At 36.0% G+C, this 26596-nt stretch overlaps 1 protein-coding gene across 2 annotated transcripts in view; it reads right to left on the bottom strand.

Annotated features, from left to right (window-relative positions):
- Window positions 1–501: 501 nt before the first annotated feature.
- LOC149775115 (MLX-interacting protein-like) overlaps window positions 502–26596 on the bottom strand; it is an 88915-nt gene continuing 62820 nt past the window's right edge. The window contains exons 14-18 of one of the 2 annotated variants that reach the window (XM_089943602.1): window positions 23095–23182; window positions 15874–15973; window positions 12488–12611; window positions 11441–11570; window positions 502–5505 (exon numbers count right to left, since the gene is read on the bottom strand). In XM_089943602.1, coding sequence (XP_089799728.1) covers window positions 5381–5505; window positions 11441–11570; window positions 12488–12611; window positions 15874–15973; window positions 23095–23182 — 567 coding nt within the window. In that variant the 3' untranslated portion in view covers window positions 502–5380. Of the gene's footprint in view, window positions 5506–11440; window positions 11571–12487; window positions 12612–15873; window positions 15974–21263; window positions 22467–23094; window positions 23183–26596 lie in introns of those variants that run through there. The other variant, XM_089943603.1, reaches the window with a different exon arrangement.

Raw genomic sequence — 26596 nt, 5'->3', positions numbered from 1 at the left:
TAAGTTAGCCTGGAAACAGAAGTGTGATGGACAGCTTAAAACGTCTGACCTGTAACTTTGACCTTGAAGATTGAACCCAAATTATTGTGTAATGCATTCTAGTAGTGATGTGAGTAAATCAAGTTTCATTCATTTATCTTGAATAGTTTGAAATCAATGGAGCTAAAACAAAATTGTCAAAAAACTGAAAAAAAAATTGACTTTGTCCTTGATGATAGCACCCCAAATGTGGGACAGGACACATCTTCTAGTGATGATGTGCATTTATATTGATTTTAATCCATTTGTTTCAAGTGACTTTAAATATTTAGCGATGACCTCAATGACCAGACCCATATTTGGTATGTGACTCTTAGTGCTGATGTATACATGTACCTAGTTTCATTTATTTTCCACAAATGGCTTCAAAGCTACAGAGTGGAAACAAAACTATCAATGGATGAAAACGCAATGTCTCCTGCTGTTCACAAAAAAGGATAGGGACAACAAACTACATATACATAACTGTTATATATTGATTTATTAACTGGATGGCCATCACACACTTTTATACAAATTGTGGAAAAATGACAATGTCAAGTTTGGAGTTCTCATTCCTTAATCTATATCTCATATTTATGCAATCTAATTAAAATCGATATCTCCGACCTAATTGGGAGTTGACATATGCTGATAAGAGGTCATGTTCTGTGACCCATGAAATTACAGCTTTCATATTTATGAGAGTGAAAAACATTCAGAACCTATTGTTCCCAAAGATAACTCTCTCTCATATAAATGGACCACAAATTCAAAACGTCAGCAGAATAATAATCTTCATCTTTTGATCTCAATCTGACTGCATATTTATACCCATTGTGGAAAATAACAATCTCAAGATTCTGATTCAATATCTCATATTTATACCCATTGTGGAAAATGACAATCTCAAGATTCTGATTCAATATCTCATATTTATACCAACTGTGGAAAATAACAATCTCAAGATTCTGATTCAATATCTCACATTTATACTAATTTATACTTATTTTAAAGGTGGAATAGTAACAAGCAACTTATTTTAATTTGTATTATATGTTACACACTGAAATAAAACTGATATCTGTGATACAGGAGTATGAAAACAATTGACAACAGATGAACCAACACAATATATGAATACGTATTGTTTTATCCTGTATATATGATTATCTTGCATTTACAATCACTGCCAAAGAACAATTAATGAGATCTAAAAGAAAAATGTACTTGAAGTTCAAGGTGAAGAGTAAAACAAAGACAAACTAAAAGAAAGGTTGTGAAGGGGCAAGAGAGACATGATATAAGCGGGATGGAGGCAGACCCTGACAGAAACAACAGCATCCATAATTACTTTTTTCCCCAAAGAAAAATAGTGAAGATTCTTTTAAACTTGCATAAACTCAGTTCTTCGAAGTTATTCAGTATCCTATTATCTAAAGAAAATCAGCTGTCATTTAAATTTTGAATCACAAATCCCTTGAAAAATACATAAAGACTTAAAAGTGCTCCCAAACTGAACTAACAAGGGCAAACTTAAAAGTGAGCAAAAAATAACAATGCTATTATGAGCGAACTTGTCATGCCATTTATAAAAATACTCACCATCTTGACCAAGAAAATTTCAACAGAAATCTTAAAAAATACTGTGGAACCATTCCTACTACTACTTACAAACTCTCTTCTACAATTTATAATTTGCCAACTAAGCATGCCCTACTGTCATCGTTATGCATGGCAAGGGCTGTAACTCTGGATACTCGAGATATCCAGTGAACACACTATATACATCTAACACATGTTTAACTTTATCAGAATCACAAAACATGGACACAATGACCTAGTTTTCACAGATGACTGTAGTACTCTTTATGAAACATTTATACATCAACTCATGCGAGTCTACAAAAAAAAAGAGCAAAACTGTTGGGAAAAAGTGACCTTAATACAATCTCTAACTTCAGTGTTGATGGCAGATGGATGGACAGATATCATCAATCCATACAATGGAACTGCTTTACAATCCAGCAAAAAAAAATGAACACAAAAACACCATGCAGTAAATAACAGACTGATCATCTGTCATTCATACAAGGATTACTGATTAGAGTAGACAACCATATCAAAACCCGTAAATTTTACAATAATAAAAAGGCACTTTTAGGTGAAATGTGTATACCTAACTCTTGCTACAAGCAAGAGATCCACGTGGACCTGAGATCACTTATCTGTCTGGCATCTATATCCAAGACAAATGATCTGGCAGTTGGCCAAGAAATCTGAGACAGCATGATACTGACATTCCAAGGTTTTCTGTTGGCTTTTTCATGTCATAGCATCTATATTGGATTGAGACTGATATAATTTGTGCAAACTTTAAAAATATTCAAGCCAGGATACTTTCTGTCATATTTGGTAACATTCTGTTTAGTCGTGTAAATGTTTTTATAGTTTGTGAACCTTAATCCTTATTTGAGAATGAATTAGCATAATTTTTACAAACTTGAAAAGCTTTCATGAAAGAATGCCTTCTGTCAAATTTGCTCAGTGAGTTTTGGGAACAAGTTGTATAACTTGTTTGCTTTTTAGTTACAGTAGTGTATGATTTAGTGTTTTATGGTTAAGCTACACAAGTGGCTTAATTTGTGCCACTACAGCAGCGGACATTTGATGGTAACTGCTGATCAACATCATCTGACGAGATATTAAAAGGCCCAATGTAAGGGTGCTCCATAGCTGCCAACCCTCCAGGCTCGCAATTAGTGAAAATAGGGATAAAAATTAGTTAATTCTGATGTGAAGCGATCTTCGAGTCTGGGAATATTTGTCAGAACAAATGTTTAGCATGGTCTCCAGCTGATAAAGGTTGACCGTGTTCAACAAGAAAACTCAAAAAAGATGCTTCAGTGTTGGTAGCTTGTAGGTCTTCTGTCGAAAGATGAAATCTGCAAGTTCTTAATTTTCCCAACCTCTATGTGCTTTTTGCTACCAATGTGCTTCCTCACATCCTCTCTGCCACCAAGCCCAATGCTAAAATTTGTGGCACACTGCGTGCAAAAAGCATGATGTATATTGGTGTTTGATGGCTGAATGCAAGGCCAATTTTTGGTATATTACAAACTAAACTTCACTTTTTGTGAAATACTTTTCTTTTTCCTTGTTGGTGAAGACATTTTCAAGATGTGGTGCTGAATGGTAATTCAAAGTCAGTGTTTGCGCCGCATGCGTGGAGCGAAATTCCGATTAGGCCCCAGTTTCTCTCAAAAGCATTCATAAAACAAGTCTTATACATATAGATTAAAATTCGCTATAATGCTTGCTACCAAGCCAACTGTACCAATCAGCTACAGTTCCACTAATATCGCAACCAGCAGTACTGGACCATTTTGGCAACTGCTGATATCATGACTAGTGCTTAATGGGAAATCGGTTATTTTATCAAAGATTTTAACAAATTGAGAATTGGGGAATTTGTGACTTTTTTGCATGCAGTGTGACTGTGAATTGTTGAAAAAGTCATGAAATTCATGCCAAAATCTGAGGGTTGGCAGCTATGGTGCTCTCTGCCAAATTTGGTCTAATAATATTCCATGTTTTAATTTTATTTTTGTTATTTGAATTTTTCCATTTTTATTTGCAATGGCAGCCATACCTGATGGTGGTTCAATATCATTTGTAAAAACAGAAATGCCTTCACACAGGGACACGTTCTGTCAAATCAGGGCTAATTCTGTTTAGCAGTTTTTAAGAAGTCAAATAATTTTAGTAAAGATATCTATATCTCATGACATAATTTTTACAAATCTTCACGCCAAGCTTTCTTTCAAACTGGTCAAATTCCACTCAGCAGATTATGAGAAGTCAATTCAAGGTTTGTACATTTTTAGTAATGGTGGCTATGTTTGATGATGGTATGGTATCATTTATACAAATCTGAGAAGTCTTCATGCCAATTCTTTCAAACTAGTCAAATTCCACTCAGCAGATTATGAGAAGTCAATTCAATGTCTGTACATTTTTAGTAATGGTGGCTATGTTTAATGATGGTATGGTATCATTTGTACAAATCTGAGGAGTCTTCATGCCAATTCTTTCAAACTAGTCAAATTACACTCAGCAGATTATGAGAAGTCAATTCAATGCCTGTACATTTTTAGTAATGGTGCCTATGTTTGATGATGGTATGGTATCATTTATACAAATCTGAAGAGTCTTCATGCCAATTTGTTCTCTACGAAATTCGCTAGAAACTGGTGAAGTTGTTTTTACGAATGTGGGGAAAAAAAGAGCTGTTAAGGACAATGAAAGGATGACACACTGCAATGCCATAAGCTCACTAGACCACAGAATCAACCATAACAAAAGAACTGATAAATGTAAGAAACTATCCAGTCCTATAACGCAACACATTTACCTTTAACTTTTCTTCTCATACATTTAATTTTATAATGTGGCACATAGCTCTCATTTCCTTGGCATGCTATAGCCCATAATATGTTGAAAGTGCGGTTAAAAAACAACCAACCAACCATCTTTATACAATGTGCATATACAATATGCATAAAATACATAAAATTATAAATATGTATCAAATATATTCAACTTCAATAAATTCATATTGCAAGTCATCAATCATCACTTCTGTAAAATACACTTCGAAAACTAGAGATGTGTTGGCTTACAGAGACATAATACAAAATGTAGCCAACATCAAATTATCATGATTATGGATATGTAAAAGCAGACAGTTGTCAAGTGCAAATTCTCTCATTGGTGCTTATCTTACAAGATCCATATGGATGCCTTTCATGCCAACAAAGACGTCATTAAGAATCTAACACGAACCATGCATCAAATCCAAATTATGGTGTCCAGCTGATTTGATCCAATTATTTCCTCACTGCCTGCAATTTTACTTCCATCCAAAGTTTTAAAGCTTGAAACAGTGCTTTGCTGAAATTATGATTAGTAAAAAAACATTGTATGAAAATTTCTTCATTTGTAAATCTACAAGGTTGTACAATATCTTGAACACATGGACAATTTTCCTTCTACCGGTGATGCATAGCAAAACTTTATGGAATAAAGTTGTCCCTCACTGTGAGTTATGTCAAAGCTTTTATCTGCAATACATAAACTGGTTCCTATGTCGGTCCTTCTGTCAACACATGGACAAAATCAAAGCAACAGCAGCATGGTGGCATCTGATTTCATAGAAAAGATACCAACTCCCAAATAACTGAATAGCCAAAGCTCTACATAAAAGAGCTAGTACGGATGTCCGCTTTAACAGCATGATGTTCGGGAGTATTTTGACTGTAACTTGTTGAGAATCTCCTCTACAGTAAGGAATATCTGTCTATCATGTTTTCCTGTCCTCACTGCTCTGCTTCTTGATAACAGCCCGTGCAGCTTGCTCTGGGACACGTGACGGGTCTGATAAAATACTTGTAGTGGTACTCATGTGTCGCAAGGCATTCAGAACAGCTGAAAGAAAGGGATACAAGTCACAACCATATACAAAAAACTAAAATGAAAAACGTGCACACAATTCCTGATTAGTACAAGTTATGTGCCATGAAAATCTTAGGGTCCCATGATGGGACTGCTTCTGTACTGAAAAGAATATCCAGGAATTCAAGATAAGACCATCCTTACTTTTTAACTCTTGAAATCATCTATGACATTCTTAAGCAACAGCAAGATTTTCAAATTATCTGCTTGGATATACTGGGTTTCAACTTGGTACCAATATAATTTTAGAACAAACTATACATGATAAGAAATCTTCTGGTGAAAATGTCATCAACATTACTTTTTATTCAGGAGGATTAGCAAATACAAGATTTTTAAGGTTGCCACTATGGTAGCCATACTGGATTGGCACCATTTTCACTTAGGACTAAGTACTCATCGTAAGAAGTCTTTCTGTGAAATCCGCATGTTGATACGACCATCCACTCAGAAGAAGCAGTGATAACAAGATTTTCAAAATGGCCACTGTGGTGGCCATCCTGGATGTCCAAGTGGAGCCATTTTTATTTAGGACCAACTAAATCACATTATTAGCATATGTGTAAAATTTCAAGGCAATCCTCCAAGTCGTTCAGGAGTAAGTAGCAATAACGAACTTGTGCTAACAGATTGAATGATGATAGACAACATCATGTCCCGTAAGCTTTTCTGGTCTCTGACCAGTAAACATCCAAAGCAAGTAAGGAGAGGTCAACAGAAAGCTCACTCTTGTGTCATTAAAACTGAATGAAGACTAGTGCACAAAGATTAAGCTTGTACAGCAGTATGTTTAACCACTTTTAATGGATCAATATGACATTTTTGGTCAGGTATATATTCACATGTGGTTTTTCCACATTTCCAAATAAGGAACCCAAGATTAAGTTTTACAGTTTACACATGTTATATTCTTAACTGTAATTTCAAAGGTCTCTTTCCCTGAAGCAATACAACTACATGACATAATCCATATAATAATTCAATAAAATTATGTTGAAAAAAACTGATTAAAACAAAGACTCTAAAATCTAATGTGTAATATGTCTTTCATTAGGCTTCTGTTAGATCTTGAAATGGGTAATTTTACCAAACCAGTATTTTGCTTACATTCCATTGCATCTTGGCCATTTTCAGTTATGGTCTCAGAAATGTATTCAGATTCTGTATTTGTCTTTCATCCATTGTTTCCTTGCATTTATGATCATTAGAAATGAAATGGGAATCAAATTGATGGAATCAGGTTTTACATTTTTGAGATTTACTGTAAGGGAACTTTAACTTTCTGCCTTGTCTTATTAACAGTGAAGGGGGAAAACAAGCACAGAATTTATGACATGAGGCAAAAGTGGGTTTGATATTCCTCACCTTGGGCAGATGATATTTATCACCTGGGGAATGTAATTTACACACATACTGAATTTGTAGGGAGGGGATGAAAAGCTTGTAGTACATGTATGAACTCATTCAGCCCCAGCACTGTTAAATCCATCAATGTTGTTATGCCCAAGCAGCACTAAGCTGTGTCTATGCATCAATGAGTTAGAAAACTTTAAGATATTCAATTGCCAAACATCTTTGCTCTTCTTCTCAAGAAACTCTTTGTTTTGCTCTCACAATCATCAAATAAAACTCTGAAATCTGACATTATTTTTCATGAATGAAACATGTTAATAAAACTGCTCTCAATTAGTAACCTTGGCTTACAAATAGTTCATATTTAGACAAAGAAACAAAAATTCTGATTGGTTCGATATTTCAGACTCTTGGAAAAAACCCATTTGTGACAAACTAGGTGGGTTTTTACTACCATCTATTCACCATCACTGAAGGTAGGATCAGCCACTGAATGCAGCAAGCAAACCGTGGGTACCGGCAGGATTGGCCACTGAATGCAGTAAACAAACCATGAGTAAATGTGGGATTGGACAATGAATTAAGTAAACAAGCCATGAGTATAGGTGGGATTGGACAATGAATGAAGTAAACAAACCATGAGAAAAGGTGGGATCGGACAATGAATGCAGCAAACAAACCATGAGTATACGTGGGATCGGACAATGAATGAAGTAAACAAACCATGAGTAAAGGTGGGATTGGACACTGAATGCAGTAAACAAACCATGAGTATTGGCTGGATCAGCCGTTGAATGTAAGAACATCATAAGTATAGGTGAGATCGGACAATGAATGAAGTAAACAAACCATGAGTAAAGGTGGGATTGGACATTGAATGCAGTAAACAAACATGAGTAAAGGTGGGATTGGACATTGAATACAGTAAACAAACCATGAGTAAAGGTGGGATTGGACAATGAATGAAATAAACAAACCATGACTAAAGGTGGGATCGGACAATGAATGCAAGAACAGCATGAGTATAGGTGCGATCGGGGTTGAATGAGATAATGTTTATGTGAAGTAACTTCTTATAAATATATATAATTTCATGGCATAAAGGAGACATTTATACAACCAGCACTATCCCCATGTTTTCTCCCTGGGGACTTTGCCCATTCATAATTCTAAACTGTTATAGCAAATGAGTAATGCAAATACATCAGATAACATACAAACAACAAATGTTCCAGGCTTCTTAATATGACGATGAGAGCAACTGTTTTAAAATCAATTTAACCATAAACTTGATTTATGATGCTTTAGTTCCTCTGCCAAGAGGATAGTTTGCCTTATTAGTAAATTCCTTGACAACTTTTTTCCTTAGTAAATAATTACTGGTATGCCTCAGAGATACATAACAAGGCTTCTGTCTGGTTGAACTATGCCGACTTCAATGTTTTACCTAGTGGCTTTGGCTAGTTACATATATATATATATATATATATATATATATATATATATATATATATATATATATGGCAAGAGTTTGGCTGTGCATCCCTCCCTCACAACTTGATTCTTTTTTTTAATACATTTAAGATACATGCAAACGTCCCTTCATAGATGTCAAGCGCCATAAAGCATAGCAAGGGTTATCAAGTCTGATTTTCTCAATGTTTGTCAACATCTTTCCTCTTTCTTGCATCTGTTTGCAAGTATAAACTTACATTACATTTTTGCCTCTGATTTAGTACTGCATTGCTTTTATTGCATGCATGTTTTTTTAAAAGAACAGTTCATTGTTTGGTTTTGGTTCAACTGTAAATTTGAAAATAGTTTTTATTATGCTTTTTGTAACTATCAATCTAATGCACCTTGTGAACTTCCTTTGTAGCTGCATTCTACCGAGTAAATTGGCACAGCTTAGAACACATAAATTTAGTATTTTATATAAAAAAGTCATAGTATTTTGTTTAAAATATGTACCCAATGCTTTATAAAACTGATGACCATGGCAGCCTTGTTTGTAGTCGTGTACAGGCTCTTAGTTCATTTTTTCGCCACTGCTGATTACAATTGAAACATGTTTTGTAATGTGGCACATATTTCATAGTTGTGTATTTGTCACATTCATTAAGGATATGAACTATCTTGCTGATACAGCATTGTTGCATAGCATCTTTGATATATATTTGTGATTGTGTTGAGATCTGTTTTGGACAAGACTGGATTTCATCATGACTTTTGGCTTTCACGCAGACAAATTTCCAGCTACAGATATCAGACCTGGCTTCAAGCTCAGACGTAATCACAATGGGGGGAAGCAATGATTGTTGACAATATTCCAATCCCCACAGCACCGAAAGACACAACCAACAGTGTGGTTTTAACACCAACCACATTTATCGCATGGTTGTTGTCATTGTTGTTGTTGTAGAGTTTAACAGCATTTTTCACCACAAGATAGGCTATACATGGTGGCCAGTATAAATGGTGAAGGAGGAACCTGGGAAAACCCCGGAAAGAACCAATGACTCACGAGAAGCTACTGGCAAGCTTTCTCACACACCCACGTTGGCTGAACTCGAGACTCGAAACCATGCAGACAGAGGTGAGATGACAGTGATCTATAATGGTGAGCACTTTAGATCATTTCGCCACTCAGGGTCCCCTGCATGGTTGTACTTTTGTACAGAGCACATCACTGTTCAGTCTCTGCCCAAGAAGGACACAAATCCTGAGTCACTATTGAGTTTTTCTTCATCCATTTTCATCCAATTGTATGAGAGCTTTGTGTAATTTCTGAGTCAGTGAACATTATTTTGAATAGATCTCAAAAATGATCTGCTACCATAAACGTGAGATTTTATCTGGCTATAAGGATAGCAAACAGTGCCGCAGCATGAGTATCTTTATCCACGTTTGATGCAGTTCCACAAAATTAACATGGATTTCAGTCATGGCGTATTTGTTGTCACATTTAATGTGCTGCATCACAAGTAATGTCGTTCTAGGCACCGTAGCAGATTTTAAAATATGCTTTATGGGAAAGGTAGAATAAATATTTACGTCCTTTGAACTTAATTCCAACCAATGAAATTCCACCTTCCATCCATCAATGAACCGCTCCAGTGGCCTAGTGGTTAGAGCTTCTGCCTCGGATGCGGGAGGTCATGGGTTCAATCCCCAGCCAAGACATACCAAAGACTTACAAAAATGGTACTAACAGCTGCCTCATAGGGCACTCAGCATTAAGAGGTTAGTGTTAGGACTGTTCAGCGTGGTGTCAGGATAATGTGACTGGGTGGGACATCATGCTACATGTCTGCATCACGATGCCCCAGTGCTAGACATCACTATAAACTGCCACACTGCAGACATCGTTGCAATATGACTGAAATTTTTTTTAAGCAACGTTAAAAATCCAAGTCACACACACACATCAGCATTGTGAGATAACACATACTTAGACATGTCAACACACTCTGAACACGAAAGCCAAACTGACCCTGTTTTATGCTGATTGGGTTGTTTAGTACTCCAGCCATAATCAATTATTCTTTCGGAATTCTGATCATGCAACTAAATAGTCTTACACTGCTGTGTGATCACTGGTATAATTACCATAAATATACAACACTGCAAGGAAGATGTTAAAAAAAATGTTAAAAAAATTAAGAATTTTCAATAATACAGTTTGATCCTGCTAAAACATGGTGGTTAGAACCTGACCAAATTATAGACCAAATATGTGTTATGACAAACAAGTCAGTTGACTGAAGAAACAGATGCATGTACCTAAAAGAATGGCTTGGGGAGGGGAGTAATAAAAGGGGAGTGCAAAATGTGCTTTTGATTAAATCAGGCCAAACTAATCAGAAATACACTTGCATATCGACAACTTATATTTGTGTAGTAAAATCAATATTCTGTTACGTACTGTACATGTATATAAAAAAAATCCATGCATTGGAGTAGAGATCACAAAATGAAACTCATTAATGCATTGCATCTCATTAGAAAACACAAATAACACCAATGGTTTGAACCATATCTGATTGTCACTAACAATTCACTATGATATTATCACCTTTAACACCTGGATATAGATGTTTAAAAGCTACAATGTACATCTACATGTACTTAAATTTGGCCTAGATTTTGGTCAGCTGGAGACCACTATAATCTTGCTGAGGCTACGCAATGAAAGAGGCTATTCAGAGGGAAATTAAAATGTGAACAAATTAAAACGTTTATTCCATGTATGATTGAAATCAGAAGACATATCAGATCCAGAGTGGCAATATACAATTGTTGTCAAATAGATGATAGACAACACAAAACATGTACAAGTTCATATCATAAGCTCACAAGGCCTTATGGTAAGGTGAGCCAATAAGAGATGTAACCAATGGCAACAGAAGTAACAGACTGTATACTGATCATTTTACTCTTGCATCAAAGCAGTGAATACTGCAGAATAACATCAATAAATTTGCAGGTTACAGTATCCTAACACTGCTGTGCAGTGAACAAGTAGTTACCTCCCCTGTAAAGTGTAATAACTTACTTGGACGGAGAGACACAAGTGAACAGTGCTGATCCAGCCAGGCAAGAACAGTCCGACACAGCTCATCCACACTAGCTGTCGAAACCATACTGTTGTATGAATCAAAAAGTTTTCTGATAATAATTGAAAACTGTCAGCAATTAAGGAAATTAACATGGAATTCATGCATTAATAGATTATTATTATTTCCATTCAATGACATTTCTTTGCTCATTAATTCACAGGCTAGCATAAAATACAATCAGTTATTTCTGAGAAATAAAGCATATTCTAAATGTTCCACAGTAATTATGTGCCGGTAGCTTCTTGTGGGTCGGTGGCTCTTTCTGGATTTTCCCGGGTTCTTCCTCCGCCATTAATAATGGCCGCCATGTATAGCCTATCTTGTGCTGAAAAATGGCATTAAACCCTACAGTAACAACAACAGTAATTATGTGTAGTTACACAGATTTTAAACTGTTCTTCAGGATGAACACATTTCATTTGTCTTTCAATTTCTTTGAGACTAGATAAAGTAACTCAATACATACAAGATGAATGGCGTAGTCATTAATTTGGATGTGGCCTGAAATATCAATACACCCAGATGTGAATGTTATGAGAAATCTGACGGTGATACACAAATATTGCCACATTCATAGACCCATGCAATAAAGCTACGCACATGATATACAAACATAATAAAAAATAATGCAAATACACAGGCTAAATGCATGCATTAGTCCACCCACAATTCCAAAAAAAGGTGACCAAAGGCGGAGTCCAGTTTCTCTTGCCACCAATATTTTCTAATCTGTGCAAGGGCAGGATCAAAAGATCAAAATGATAACAAAACAGACTTGTCATGTTGGTCATACTCTGTGCTACACGAGTAGCAGCACAACACTTAACATAGCTAGGCCCCAAAGAAAAGACGGAAAATATGGCCGTTCAATAATAATGAAAACGCAAATGGTACCTAGAGAGAAGTATACACCCTACAAGAGACAGCTACATCAATCACCAGATCATTTCATGATGAAACATCTATATATAAAGAAAGGATACAATCCAGAATTTCCAGTTCTGTAGTGTCCTATTCTTGACATATTCCTCAAACATTTCTTTCATCTGATCTGCCCTCTGTCGTGTCACTGGCACCCCCGTAGCTGGTAGCTGGTTCTGACATTGACTGAAATAAATAGAAGGTTTCTGATACCAATGTAAATATATTTATCATGTTAAAATTTAGTCATAGCTGTGATCCTTCCCTGCATGAAACACTAAACCTGGCAAGCCATACAATAAAATTCTTCATACAACATCCCTCCTCAGTGAAGACAAGCATTTTAGCACCAAACAAAAAGGTACTGCCTCTCGTAGGATAGAGTCACCTGCTGCTTAAATGAAATAAAAGAATTGTTTATACTCATTTGGTATATAACAGCCTATTGTAAATGCTTTAGAAGAAAAAAAACATCCAGCAACATAAACTCTATGTCAGATGGGTAAAAACATAACTTGTTATTAATTATCATTGTCATTCACTTGGCAATATAAATGACTTAAGCTGCTGCCCATAAGAAAAGGCCAAACTGGCCTCTTAAAACAGTTGCCCTTGGAATAGAGGCTCAACTATCAAACTTGGTGTCTGAACAAATAGTGTACATCAAAAAGACAATGTTTGAAAATTTGGTTCAGAATCAATTCTGGATTAAAAGCAGTGACCTGATACTTGAGTGCCTGTTTAACATTCTCATCTCACAATGGATTCTGAATGAAGATCTGGTATATACATTATGACTAAATTTTTCTTCTATTAAATATTCACCGATGACCAGTAGAGCTAAAAAAACAATAGGGGTCATGAAAGGAATAGATTTTCAAACAAACTGAATGCTTAATTTATTAACACCAATTTGTAAACAAAGCAAGTGGGGAATTTATTCAGGCAATGTTACATATCTACTTCTATCATGCCATAAAAAAGTCCATTTCCTTTTCGACATCTTACTTGAACTTTCTCAGCTGAATTATCATGACTGATACACAGTCACAAAAGAATTGTTTCAGTGATCTATATATAATTGGGTTAAAGTTGTGGTTTGCGGATATAAAATCATTGTTTCCTTGGTAACTCGGATTCTGACAGAAGAGATCATAATGACAATCTAAGTTAAAAGTAGGACTCATTCAGCCCAAAATCATAAATGTCAGCCAAAGGTGATCACATTCTATACTGCTTTCATTACAAATGAGAAAATTCTCTATTGGATATTTAGTCTACTGTTGTCAGTATATTCTGATAGTTCTACTTTGGAAAACCATTGCCAAACACCAAAATAAAGTATTTTCGATGACATAAGGGATTCATATTCTGAAAATAACAACATCCACAAATGCATAACTCAGAATTAAATAAAATTCTTACTTTGAAAAAAAATTGTGAAAGAGGGAATGTTGAGAATTATTAAAGGAAACAAATGATAATGACTGTCAAAGTAGATTTAAATGATCAGATAAAAAAGAACTTTTTAAATACATAAATTAAATACAAAAATTAATGGTCTTTTTTTTATCCATATTTTGATTCATAACAGTAATACTTATACCCATGTGCTGTCTTGGTTGATACTGTATCCACTCTATTTTACCTGTTAATTTCATGCTTTGATCCACTACTTTTCTGGCCAACCCTCTGAAAACATTATTAGTCACACTGATCCTACACAAAAATAGCCTAGTAAAAACCCTGAAGCTGTGGCAATGGATAGATGAGCAGACAGACAGATGGAGGATATCCTTGACAAGGTTTTAAAAAGTATGATGCTTGCTGCTTGAATGAAATACCTTTATATGCTAGACCTTTACAGTCTGACAAGGACCATGTTTCACTCTCAGTGTAATGGTTGGTAACAGACCTGTAAGCTGTGTTAAGGTAGTAACAGTACCACTCAATTACAGCACAACTAAGTTAAATTTAAAAAACTTAATATCTAGATTCTAAAAATGAGGTGTTTACATTTCTATCTAGTAAAAGAAAATGCATAATGATTTGTTCCGATAACAAGATCACATTATATGCATCAACTTAAAAGTCTTCTTGCAGAAACTTGATGGTTGACTCCAAACATTATTTACCAATGCATCTTGGTGACCAAGACCTTTGATCAAAGTATACAGTACTGAACTCTAGTTACTCTGCAGGAACCATTTTCTTATTCTACTTCTCATGACCGTGAACACAAGACCCAAGAATCAATTGGTTTTTTTACTGCCATAAGTATGAGCTATCAATCAGATCTGGTAAAAGAACTTGCTCTAGAATAAAAATTATTCTGCAAAACCCTTTTTTTCTCTCGCAATGACCTTGACCTTTGGCTCCAACCTCAATTACCTTTTCAATACTTACATGCAAAAACCCTCCAAAAGCTTTGGTCAGAACAAGTTTTTGTGCAGAAATCATTTTCCTTCTTTCAGTCACAGTGACCTTGACAATTAAGTTTTTGACCCCCACAATGATAGACTTCTTCCTTACCCTATGATAATGCAAGCTAACCACAAAGTCTGGTCCAGGTTTGTAAAACTCATGTTCTTCTGCAGAAAGCTATTTCCTTCCTTCAGTAACAGTGTCCTTGAACATTGTTCTTTTAACTCTGAAACTGACAGGCTTTTTCCTGACCTTAAGTGTGGTGATCTATAATACTGATGAAAGCATGTGTTATAGAAATAAACTTATCCAACAGAAAATGGGATGTTAACAGACAGACTGGATTATAGCATAATGCACTCTACTAAACGGTGGGCATATAAAAACGATTCTAGTTTCAGCATACACCATTGGCAGCTTGTATAGCCTTACTGATTTCAAAAATGCAAAGCATCAAGGACAAAACTAACTCATTTCATTCACTTATTTATAATTTCTAACTTGACTGTCACCAAGTGGTCCCTAACATTGTCATTTTTTAAGTGTTTAAAACCAAAAGTTTTCAATGTTGAGGAGCACTGTCATTTCTAAATGCTGGGCGAGTCCATTTTCAGTGAAGGGGTGGATGTAATGTCTATACACATAAAAAAGGTAAACACTTTGTTATCTACATCCGATGGATGACATAACTAATTCTAATATTTAAAAAACCATGGAAGAAAAGGAGGAAAAAATTACCCCTTACATGTCAACATGTTGAACTTCCATTAGATTTGAAATGAGAAGGTGACAATGTTAGAGACCAATTGGTGGCAATCAAGTTAGAAAATTATAAATCGGTCATGATTAAGTTGTGTGCATTTCTTATATCCTTGATGCTTTTCTTTTCTAAAATTGGTAGTAGGCTAAAACTATAAATATCTAATTTGCTTCCTACATCTTTATTGTTGTGCCGTCAATGGTAAATATATGAATAAATGGTCATGTGACAACATTAAATGGTACACAAAAGATGTAGTGTTACCTGATAGCATTATTAAGGGATTCAATTTCCTGCCGGAGGATATCAGCTTCATTCTGCATCTGTGCTCTCTCCTGCTTAAGCTTCTTACAGTATTCAGCAGCTGGAACACATACACACAAAGATTTTTCAAGTTGGTTTGGTGCTTCACAGCACAGCAACGCTAGCAATTTATTTAGGGCCAAGATAAATGGAGTAAAGTGCCTTGTCCATGGATTCAGCACAGCAGTTTGATGTCCGATGTTAGGAATCACCTTCTGGTCATTAGTCAGGCATGACTAACTGTGATTTTTGATGATAATATACTTCAGCATATACATGTGTTAGGCAAAATTTGACTCTTCCAAGACACTATTTTGACCACAGCCCTATGTCAAAGCGTTAACTCCCTAAACCACAATCAAAACAGAATGTAATAATGAAAAATTTAGAAAAAATTGGCAAGAATATGATTGACGGATGATACATGATTTTTGCTTATGGTTGGGGTGAGGTAAAATTTATTGGCCAAGCTAAAAGGAATAATGATATTGCACTCGGCATCACAGGTACACTCCACTTAATTTCCTAACCAATTTATTGTTAGGCATTTTTTATATGGTACTAATGGTAGGTGGCATATTTATATAACATATCTCAATTAGACAATGAAATGCTTTAAACAATACAACCTGCTGATTCATGATCTGAAATACTTCAAAAATATTATGGGCAATACACATCTAAAACAGAAAATATTATGGGCAATACACACTTAAAACACTGACGATAGTATGTGCAATAAACCACCTACAACTTACAGTGACAATATTATGGGCAATAGACCACCTACAACAGTGATAATATTATGGGCAATGAACCACCTACAACGGTGACAACAGTATGGGCAATACACATCTAATACAGAAAATATTATAGGCAATACACATATCCAACAGTTTCCAACCTTTTCAGGCTGTGACCATGAAAAATAGTTTTTCTGAGCCTAACAACCCTATTTCCACATATTGATACGTTTTGCCATCCTCCCAAAAAATCTTCGTGATCCTTAACAATGTCCTCATGACCTGGGGGTTGGCAACAACTGTTCTGATCAGGACTAAAGAAATTGTGTCATACTGCATATGAATCTAATATATAACATTAAACATCAATAAGCAAGAATACCCTGGATGTTAAAGTTGACAGTGCAGTACTCAGATGAGAACAGTTTTTACCCAAGACCCTTAGTGTACACATTTAAACCATCCGCAATACTTAAGTTACTCACAAGAGCATAGTGGAAAATATAAAAGAAGGGAGATAATTAAAGTATAATGCTGAAATATATTCTGTACTAAAAATGCCTTAATCAGAAAGCATTTTGATGACATTAGCTTATTTCCCATATCTAATTAAAGTCATGTCAAAAATACCAATTCTCAAGTTGTAACAAGTTCATCCCATCAGAGGGGCCCCGAGTGGCCGAATGGTCTAAAGCGCTCTCCATTACGGATCACTGCCATCTCATCTCTGTCTGCGTGGGTTCGAGTCTAGGACTCGGCCAATGTGGGTATGTGAGAAATCTTGCCAGTAGCTTCTCGTGGGTCAATGGTTCTTCCCGGGGTTTTCCCAGGTTCTTCCTCCACTATTAATACTGGCTGCCATGCATAGCCTATCGTGTGCTGAAAAATGGCATTAAACCCTACAACAACAAAAAATCATCCCATCAGATGCATACATGCTCATGTCATCCATTTCACTCATAATAAAACTCCTCCATATCTTGACAATGTATGCCACTTGCAAAGTTTGATTAAAGAAATGACGAAAAACTGAATAGCTCAAGTGTTGACAAATTCACCGAATCAGACACTTCATTAATATGTATGAACTCAACTCATAATTGCATTCATCTAAATTGGATCAAAAATACAGCCTCAAGAAGTGGTAAAAAGTCTGAACAATAGTACACCTCATTAACACTGGTGGATTTTGCTAATTATCGAACTTGTGCCAGATTTGATCATATAAAGCTATACTCCAAGTCTGTTAAAATTCAGATCAGACATATGGCTTCCAGGTGATACCAAGCAATATGGATGACTAATGATGGATACAGGACCATACAGCCAGGTGATAAAATTCAGATAAGAAACATGGCTTCCAGGTGATACCAAGCAATATGGATGACTGATGATGGATACAGGACCATGCAGCCAGGTGATAAAATTCAGAGAAGAAATATGGTTTCCAGGGTGATACCAAGCAATATGGATGACTGATGATGGATACAGGATCATACTGCCAGGTGATAAAATTCAGATCAGAAATATGGCTTCCAGGTGATACCAAGCAATATGGATGACTACCGATGGATACAGGACTATACAGCCAGGTGAGTAAAAATGTTTTTTAAGGATAACCTACTTATGATACCCTACTTTAAATATATGCACTGAAGCAAACTGGAAGTGGTAAAAATTTTGAATTCTTGAAGTAGTACAATCAATAATCTTGAAAAATTTGCCCTTCTTTTAGGAAATAAAGATAAACATACGATCAAAATTTTACTCCATTCTCAACATTAATGAAGACTATAAAATAATGAATTTCTAAAACAACAAAAAAGTAATATTCACCAACGGCTAAAATGAATCAACACTTAATTGAACATAATTTCCAATTTAAAATTAAAGGCAGCAAAACCAAAGATTTTGAGTGATGCAACCACTCTTAGGAATGCAACTATTGCACAAGTTTAGCTGTACTTACCTCTGCTTTACAAAGAAATGTTTTTATTCTATGGTCAAAACTTCAGAAGTGACTGTCACATCTTAGCCAAAAAGCTGTGCTGGACCTTTCTCTGACTCATGGCATAACATATACAAACACTATGAATATCTTCTGCACATACATGTATACACATTAAAGGAAATCTTAGATAGGCTCACATACATGTACATTAGTCACAGAAAAATTTGACAGTCTAATAGGTGAGAAGAAATATTTACTGGAAATGTATAAAAAAATTGGCATCAGAATAAATGAAAATTTTGGCCCTTATTTTTTATCTCTGGCACAAAAAAACTTCGCCATGTGGTGCATAAAAATGATCTTCTAAAATAGGATCATTACTGCAGATTATAAACGGACAGAATCAAGCACATCCCATGCTTACCAAATCAAGTACACTCACTGCCAAGCATGAGATCATCAATTTCATTGGCTGATAGATATGTCAGTTTGATTAGCTTCGACACCTACTTAGAACACATTGTAGACAAAATGTAAAAAAGAGAGGATGAAATTTAGAGCTGCCAACCCTCCAGACTTGCAATTAGTGAAAAGAGGGATACAAATTAGTGAATTTTGAACAATTAGTAAAAAATTTACCATGACACCAGCTCCATCAAGTTTGATGGTCAGTACCACATTATGTGAAAATCCAAAATAAAACTAAAACATTCTTTACCCTGATTATATGTACAAATTTATTTGCAGCCAAATTTACTGACATACACAAACTTCACGCTATGTCATAATATGACGGTAAATTTGCTTTCAAAACGGTTTAATCTTGATGACTAAAATTGTTGCAAATTTTCAGCACCTAAGGAGGCACTTAAATTTGTCTTATTTTTCTGAACAATAGGAAATACTCTTTCACTGTCACTGTTGCTGATCTCCAACAAGAAAACTCACAAACAATGCTTCCACATTAGGAGCTTGCAGGACTTCAGCAGGTGGCTTCAACATCTGCAGAGCTGAAATCTGATGTAGGTGCTCTTAATTTTCCCAATATCTATATGCTTTTTGCTAGCAGTGTGCTTTTTCATATCATTCTGCCACATGTCCACATATATATTATTATATAGTACAGGTATGATAGGTAACTTGTAAGCAACGATACAAGCCCCTGTGTACATTCCCAATTCTAAAATTCATGGCACACTACTGTGCGAAAAGCATAATGTCCATCAAAGTTTCTTGGCTGAATACAAGGCCAATTTTTGGTGTACTCCTATCTACACTTCAGTTTTTGTGGAATACATATCTTTTCCCTTGGAGGTGAAAACATTTTAAGTGTAGTGTAGCTTAATTACAAAATGGTATTAATCCAGATGAAATGTCGAACAATTAACAATTAGTTGTGTCGGCACATGTGTGGCAAAATATGAACTCTAAGCAAATTACGATACATGCTAATCTTTCAATATCTTAAAAATTTCCCCACTTCATTTAGTGTTTGTTTACAAAAATTACAGTTGCTATGTACATGTGACATTTTTAAAAAAAATCAGTTGGGCCCTGGTTTTGTTCACGTGCATTTGTAAAACTTCTGTTCTAGATATAGATTATACAATTTATAATGCTTGCTACAGGGCAAACAGTAACAATTGGATATAGTTCTACTAACACTGCAGCTAGCAATACAGGACCATTATTGGCATCAGTGACGACTGCTGCTATTTTAACTAGCACTTAATAGAATAAAGACATTTTATTCCTGATTTAAGCCAAATGAGAATTTGGGTATTCATAATTTTTTCTACATGTAGCATGAATTTACGAAACGCTGTGGAGAGTCGTAAAATTCACACCAAAATTGTAATGGATGGCAGGTCTGAATTTGCAGCGAAAAAAGCACTGCAGTTATTTGACACCTTCTTGTGATTGTACTCCCTAAGAGGGTGCTGAATTAAAGTCTACCCAAAGTGGTCGTAACTGCTCATCTGCTGATGGATTACTTGGAGAATAATTCAAACAAATTTTGATACTGTTTCACCAATTCTTGGCTTGGCTAATGTGGCTATGTGATGAAAGCTTGCCAGTAGCTTCCCATAGGTTGGTACCTCCTCCCAGGGCTTTCCTAGGATTCTTCCTCCACCAAATATACTGGCTGCAATGTATACCCTATCAAGTGCGGATGAATGGCATTAACCTCACAAACAAATCCAAATTTTAGCCCTTAGTAATAAATCTGTATCTACCAATTCATTTCTAATATATAATTTTTTTAAAAATCCAAGTCAGATTTGGAATGATTCTACACAGACTTGCTGCATGTTGCTATCAAGACACTTTGTGAACAAATAAAACAGTAACTTACAATGCACGCTGGTAGAATTGAAAATGGTTCCAGAATCTGTCATTAAAACTTGTCCTAAGCTGACTAATTATTCAAACATACCTCTCATGGTTCCCACGCTTTTCTAAAGATAAATTTCTAGGTCATTTCCAGGGTTTTTCCAGGATGAAATTAATTTGTTTAGAGGTTAACATCTGACCATTACTGAATGGAATTAAAGAACACTTTATATTACAAAACATGCATTTTCTAAATTTAAAGACGTTTCTCTTTCAAGACTATCCAAAAACATCTAAGTCGGAAAAGATGATCATGTACAAAACCACAAAATGTATCATACGAAACAAGTTTTATTATATTCCTATAAACTGGCACATAAAGTCATTTCAATGTACAGAATAAAAATTCTAACTTTATTTTGCTGACCTGCATTATTTTGCTAAGTGGGAACTTATTTTGCTGACCTGCATTATTTTGCTAAGCGGGAACAACATAAAGAACATAAATTAGTTTTGTTTCCTTTCAAACGTCATAAATGAAACCGACCTTGTACTCACTATTTGTATTACTAGCCACATAACTTCACAAATCTCAAACGACGACATCAAAGTCCAATAGTCATGTGATATCAACAACAAACTCCTTTAAATTGTTGTCGTACAGAAATTCAATTGTATTAAATGAAAGATACTTTTTGTAAAACCAGCAATCTGACCAGTCTGATGTATCAAGCAGAGAGCATATGTCAACGTGGTAGTTATGTGATACAACAAAACTGTGGAAGTTGTTCTCAGAATATACAAATATGGAAGAAAAAAATTTGTTTTTGTATTTTTATTATAACCTGTATACAACTTTCATTTAATATCTTTTTTCTTCCTCTAAAACATTTGAAAATGTGGGATGTTAGATTTGTTTATTCATATGACTAGCAATTCACATGGCGAGTACCAGGTCACATTTCATCAACGCCGTAGTTTTATCTTGTCTTTCAGCAGATTAAAGACATAACAATTTTAATATTCGCAATTTCTAAGAAAATAAGTAATTTTCATATCAATTTCAGGCATGTATCACTCGATAAAACAACATTTCAAGTTTGCTACACCATCCGGTAAGTGGCTACACTTTGCCACCACTATGTTGGCTTCTTGTGATGCTAGACTGGTTTTCATACTTTCGATGTTAGGAAATATATGAATATTGAGCTGACTTTGAAAATAAAGTCAGAACTCCATAAATTTAACTCATGATCAGTTTAGTTACGACTCAATTACATGAATGTTTCGGGCATCAATTGCTGGCAGAAAATTCCTGGGTTTTCCCCCACTTTCATCAATATTTGCGAAATTCAATGACTTTTCAAGGTTGGGGAAAAAAAATTATCATTCCTCCCAACTTTTTCCCAATTTCCCAGTAGCATGGAAACCCTGCTCTCTAGTGTCCAGTGAATGACAGAAATGATGGATCACATGGAAACCTCAGCTTTGTCCCACAGGAGCAGATGACAAATTTGTGACAGCTTCTGAATTTTAAAGAAACTTAGCTTTGAACCAATCTACCATTTACTGATGTGGGAAAACATGATTTATCTGAATATATTATGATAAATGCTTCTATTTTTTGCACTTTAATTTCACAAGGTAGTTATGTGTTCTGAATTAACGTGCAGACACAAACATTACAAATACTTCATATGGATACTATTCCAGGTATATTTATCAATTTTGATGAAAATGTCAGCTTCTTTACTTTCTCCAGCCACTTTTGCAGTTGTTGGAATATTCAGTGGAAGTCTGAATAAACACTATCCTAATGAAATACTCCCCTGAAATTTCTGTCTCCAAATACATTATAAACACTGGTCGTACAGCTAGTTATAAGTAACGAAAATGATCAAATCACATAATATCTATACGAGTACATTTCTAGTTTAAAAAACATTCTGTTAAACACAATTATAATTTGTGTTCAAACTATAAATACCATTACATGTCAACATAAATGACAGGGTCGTCATCCTACTTTTATATGTGCAACCCCTAGTAGTCAGGCTTTGGGAGGTAACTTTCAACAGCAAATCAAAGTACCTAAAAAAGAGCATATTATAAACAGCTGATGGGGAGAGGGATCCCCAAGAATACAGTACTTACTCTTCTGAAGCATAGCCGCCTTGCTGACTTTAGCATTTGGATTTTGACTGAGAGATGGAATCAATGTATGAAGCATATCAAAACCACTCTGCAACAGAGAAGAAAATATCTTGGCGATTTTTTGAGAGATATTCTTCTATTCTTCCTGTAAAAGTTATGTCATTGGAAAGGTCTCCACAATGTTTACATTACCTTTGTTACATTGTTTAAAAATGACATACAATATAACAAACCCATAATGATTACGATGACTTTAAGTTACATTTAAATAACCCTGTGAACAACTAGAAACACATCAATAAGACAAGGATGCCCACACAAAATGATGCAATTATTGTTGTAACCTGCAGTCAAATATACTGGCCATTCTCATAGCTACAGTCAAATCTACTGGCCCCTCTCATAGATAGCCAAATCTACTGACCCCTCTCATAGCTACAGTCAAATCTATTGGCCCCTCTCATAGCTACAGTCAAATCTACTGGCCCCTCTCATAGCTAGCCAAATCTATTGGCCCTTCTCAAAGCTACAGTCAAATCTACTGACCCCTCTCATATCTAGTCAAATCTACTGGCCCCTCTCATATCTAGTTAAATCTACTGGCCCCTCTCATAGCTACAGTCAAATCTATTGGCCCCTCTCATAGCTACAGTTAAATCTACTGGCCCCTCTCATATATAGTCAAATCTACTGGCCCCTCTCATTACTACAGTCAAATCTACTGGCCACTCATAGCTACAGTCAAATCGACTGGCCCCTCTCATAGTTACAGTCAAATCTACTGGCCCCTCTCATAACTAGTCAAATCTACTGACACCTCTCATAGCTAGTAAAATCTACTGGCCCCCTCATAGCAAAAATCTACTGGCCCCTCTCATTACTACAGTCAAATCTACTGGCCCCTCTCATAGCAACAGTCAGATCTACTGGCCCTTTTCATAGCTACAGTCAAATCTACTGGCTCCTCTCACAGCTAGTCAAATCTACTGGCCCCCTCATAGCTAGTCAAATCTACTGGCCCCTCTCATATCTAGTCAGATCTACTGACCCCCTCATAGCTACAGTCAAATCTACTGGCCCCTCTCATAGCTACAGCCAAATCTACTGACCCCTCTCACAGACAGTCATATCTCTGGCCCCTCTCATAGCTACAGTCAAATCTACTGGCCCCTCTCATAGCTACAGTAAAGTCTCTGGCCCCTCTCATAGCAACAGTCAGATCTACTGGCCCCCTCATAGCTACAGTCAAATCTACTGGCCCCCTCATAGCTACAGTCAAATCTACTGACCCCTCTCATATGCAGTCAAATCTACTGGCCCCGTCATAGCTACAGTCAAATCTACTGGCCCCTCTCATAGCTACAGTCAAATCTACCAGCCACTCTCATATCTAGTCAAATCTACTGGCCCCTCTCATAGCTACAGTCAAATCTACTGGCCCCTCTCATAGCTACAGTAAAGTCTCTGGCCCCTCTCATAGCAACAGTCAGATCTACTGGCCCCCTCATAGCTACAGTCAAATCTACTGGCCCCTCTCATAGCTACAGTCAAATCTACTGACCCCTCTCATATGTAGTCAAATCTACTGGCCCCCTCATAGCTACAGTCAAATCTACTGGCTCCTCTCATAGCTACAGCCAAATGTACTGACCCCTCTCATAGACAGTCAAATATTTGGCCCCTCTCACATCTTGACAGTCAAATCTACTGGCCCCTCTCATAGCTACAGTCAAATCTACTGGCACCTCTCAAAGCTACAGCCAAATCTACTGACCCCTCTCATAGATAGTCAAATATCTGGCCCCTCTCATAGCTACAGTCAAATCTACTGGCCCCTCTCATATCTAGTCAAATCTACTGGCCCCTCTCATAGCTACAGTCAAATCTACTGGCCCCTCTCGTAGCTACAGTCAAGTCTCTGGCCCCTCTCATAGCTACAGTCAAATCTACGGGCACCTCTCAAAGCTACAGCCAAATCTACTGACCCCTCTCATAGATAGTCAAATATCTGGCCCCTCTCACAGCTAGTCAACTCTACTGGCCCCTCATAGCTACAGTCAAATCTACTGGCCCCTCTCATATCTAGTCAAATCTACTGGCCCCTCTCATAACTACAGTGAAATCTACTGGCCCCTCTCGTAGCTACAGTCAAGTCTCTGGCCCCTCTCATAGCTACAGTCAAATCTACTGGCCCCTCTCATAGTTACAGTCAAATCTACTGGCCGCACTCAAAGCTACAGTGAAATCTATTGGCCTCTCTCACAGCTACTGACTTGTGTCACAGAAGTGGTGGTATTTTGTCAGCTCTCATTAAGTACAATTTAAGTTTAAAAGAGTAAGACACGAAGACAGCCAGGCACAACCTCAATTTCATCAAATTCAATTTGTGCAAGCTAGAAAGAAAGAAAAAAAAAAAACCCTGATCAACACAGCTAAATGGCACAACTAATAAGCTATGATCCTATACTGACACAATTTCTTTTAGATTATGCAACTAACGAGTCTAAGCTGTCTAGGATCCTTTGCTTGTACAGCTTCATTCAGTATTTAACATATTTAGTATTTTGATTTTAGTGATAATGAAAACTTTGTTAATTCTGACATAATTGCACTTTAAAAAATACTGACTGTATTTCCAAAACCATTCTAAATGTGCTTGTACTCGTTGGACTTGATTTCTATGAAACTTTTTGGCAAACTCCAACTGGTCTGATAATTTATAGCAATAAATTTACAAGGAATGAAATGATAAATTATATTAGTAAATTAATCAATTTTTCAATTTCAGTAATCTGGCAAGAACTGATGTGCATATAGTTTTCCATAATAAAAAAAACAATTTTTCCTACCGTTACTCTTAAATCTCACAGTATTTATTTTGCTTAACATAAACTGATTATACTGGGGACTCCTACCTTTTTTATGTCAAAAACATTTTTCTTCGACAATACAACCAATGTACTAAATATAAGCAATAAAAAGGGCAGAAACTTGATTACGGGGACTATCTAAACAATTTCTTTAATAACTTCTTTTTTCCCAATTAAAACTGCAGGCATATGTTGCCAATTTAATTAAATTTAGCTATGCTAACTAACTGCATGTCTCTCTAATCTGTTAAACTAGTACACATCAATTAAGTCTGACAAGACTGGCTTTTTTACCAACTATAAAATGCAGAAATATGACATTAGTGTTTCTGCTGGGCCACAAAAGACTTGCATTCAGCACTGATAAAAAATTCTTTTAACGGAAACCCATAAGATGTGCATTGCAATAGGCATGAAATGGGCATGAAATTGGCATCAAGTAGGTATGAAATGGGCTTCAAATGGGCATCACATAGGCATGAAATGGGCTTCAAATGGGCACCAAGTAGGCATGAAATGGGCCATCAAATGTGCATTGCAATAGGCATCAAATAGGCATGAAATGGGCTTCAAATGGGCATGGGGCTTCTCTACTAGAGTCAGGTATCAGCAAACTAGTTCCCTGTATCAAC

Source organism: Sinohyriopsis cumingii, chromosome 19 (assembly GCF_028554795.1).
Source record: "Sinohyriopsis cumingii isolate HCF-2022 chromosome 19, ASM2855479v2, whole genome shotgun sequence".
NCBI classification, from domain to species: domain Eukaryota; kingdom Metazoa; phylum Mollusca; class Bivalvia; order Unionida; family Unionidae; genus Sinohyriopsis; species Sinohyriopsis cumingii.
This window is presented reverse-complemented; position numbering and strand designations above follow the sequence as displayed.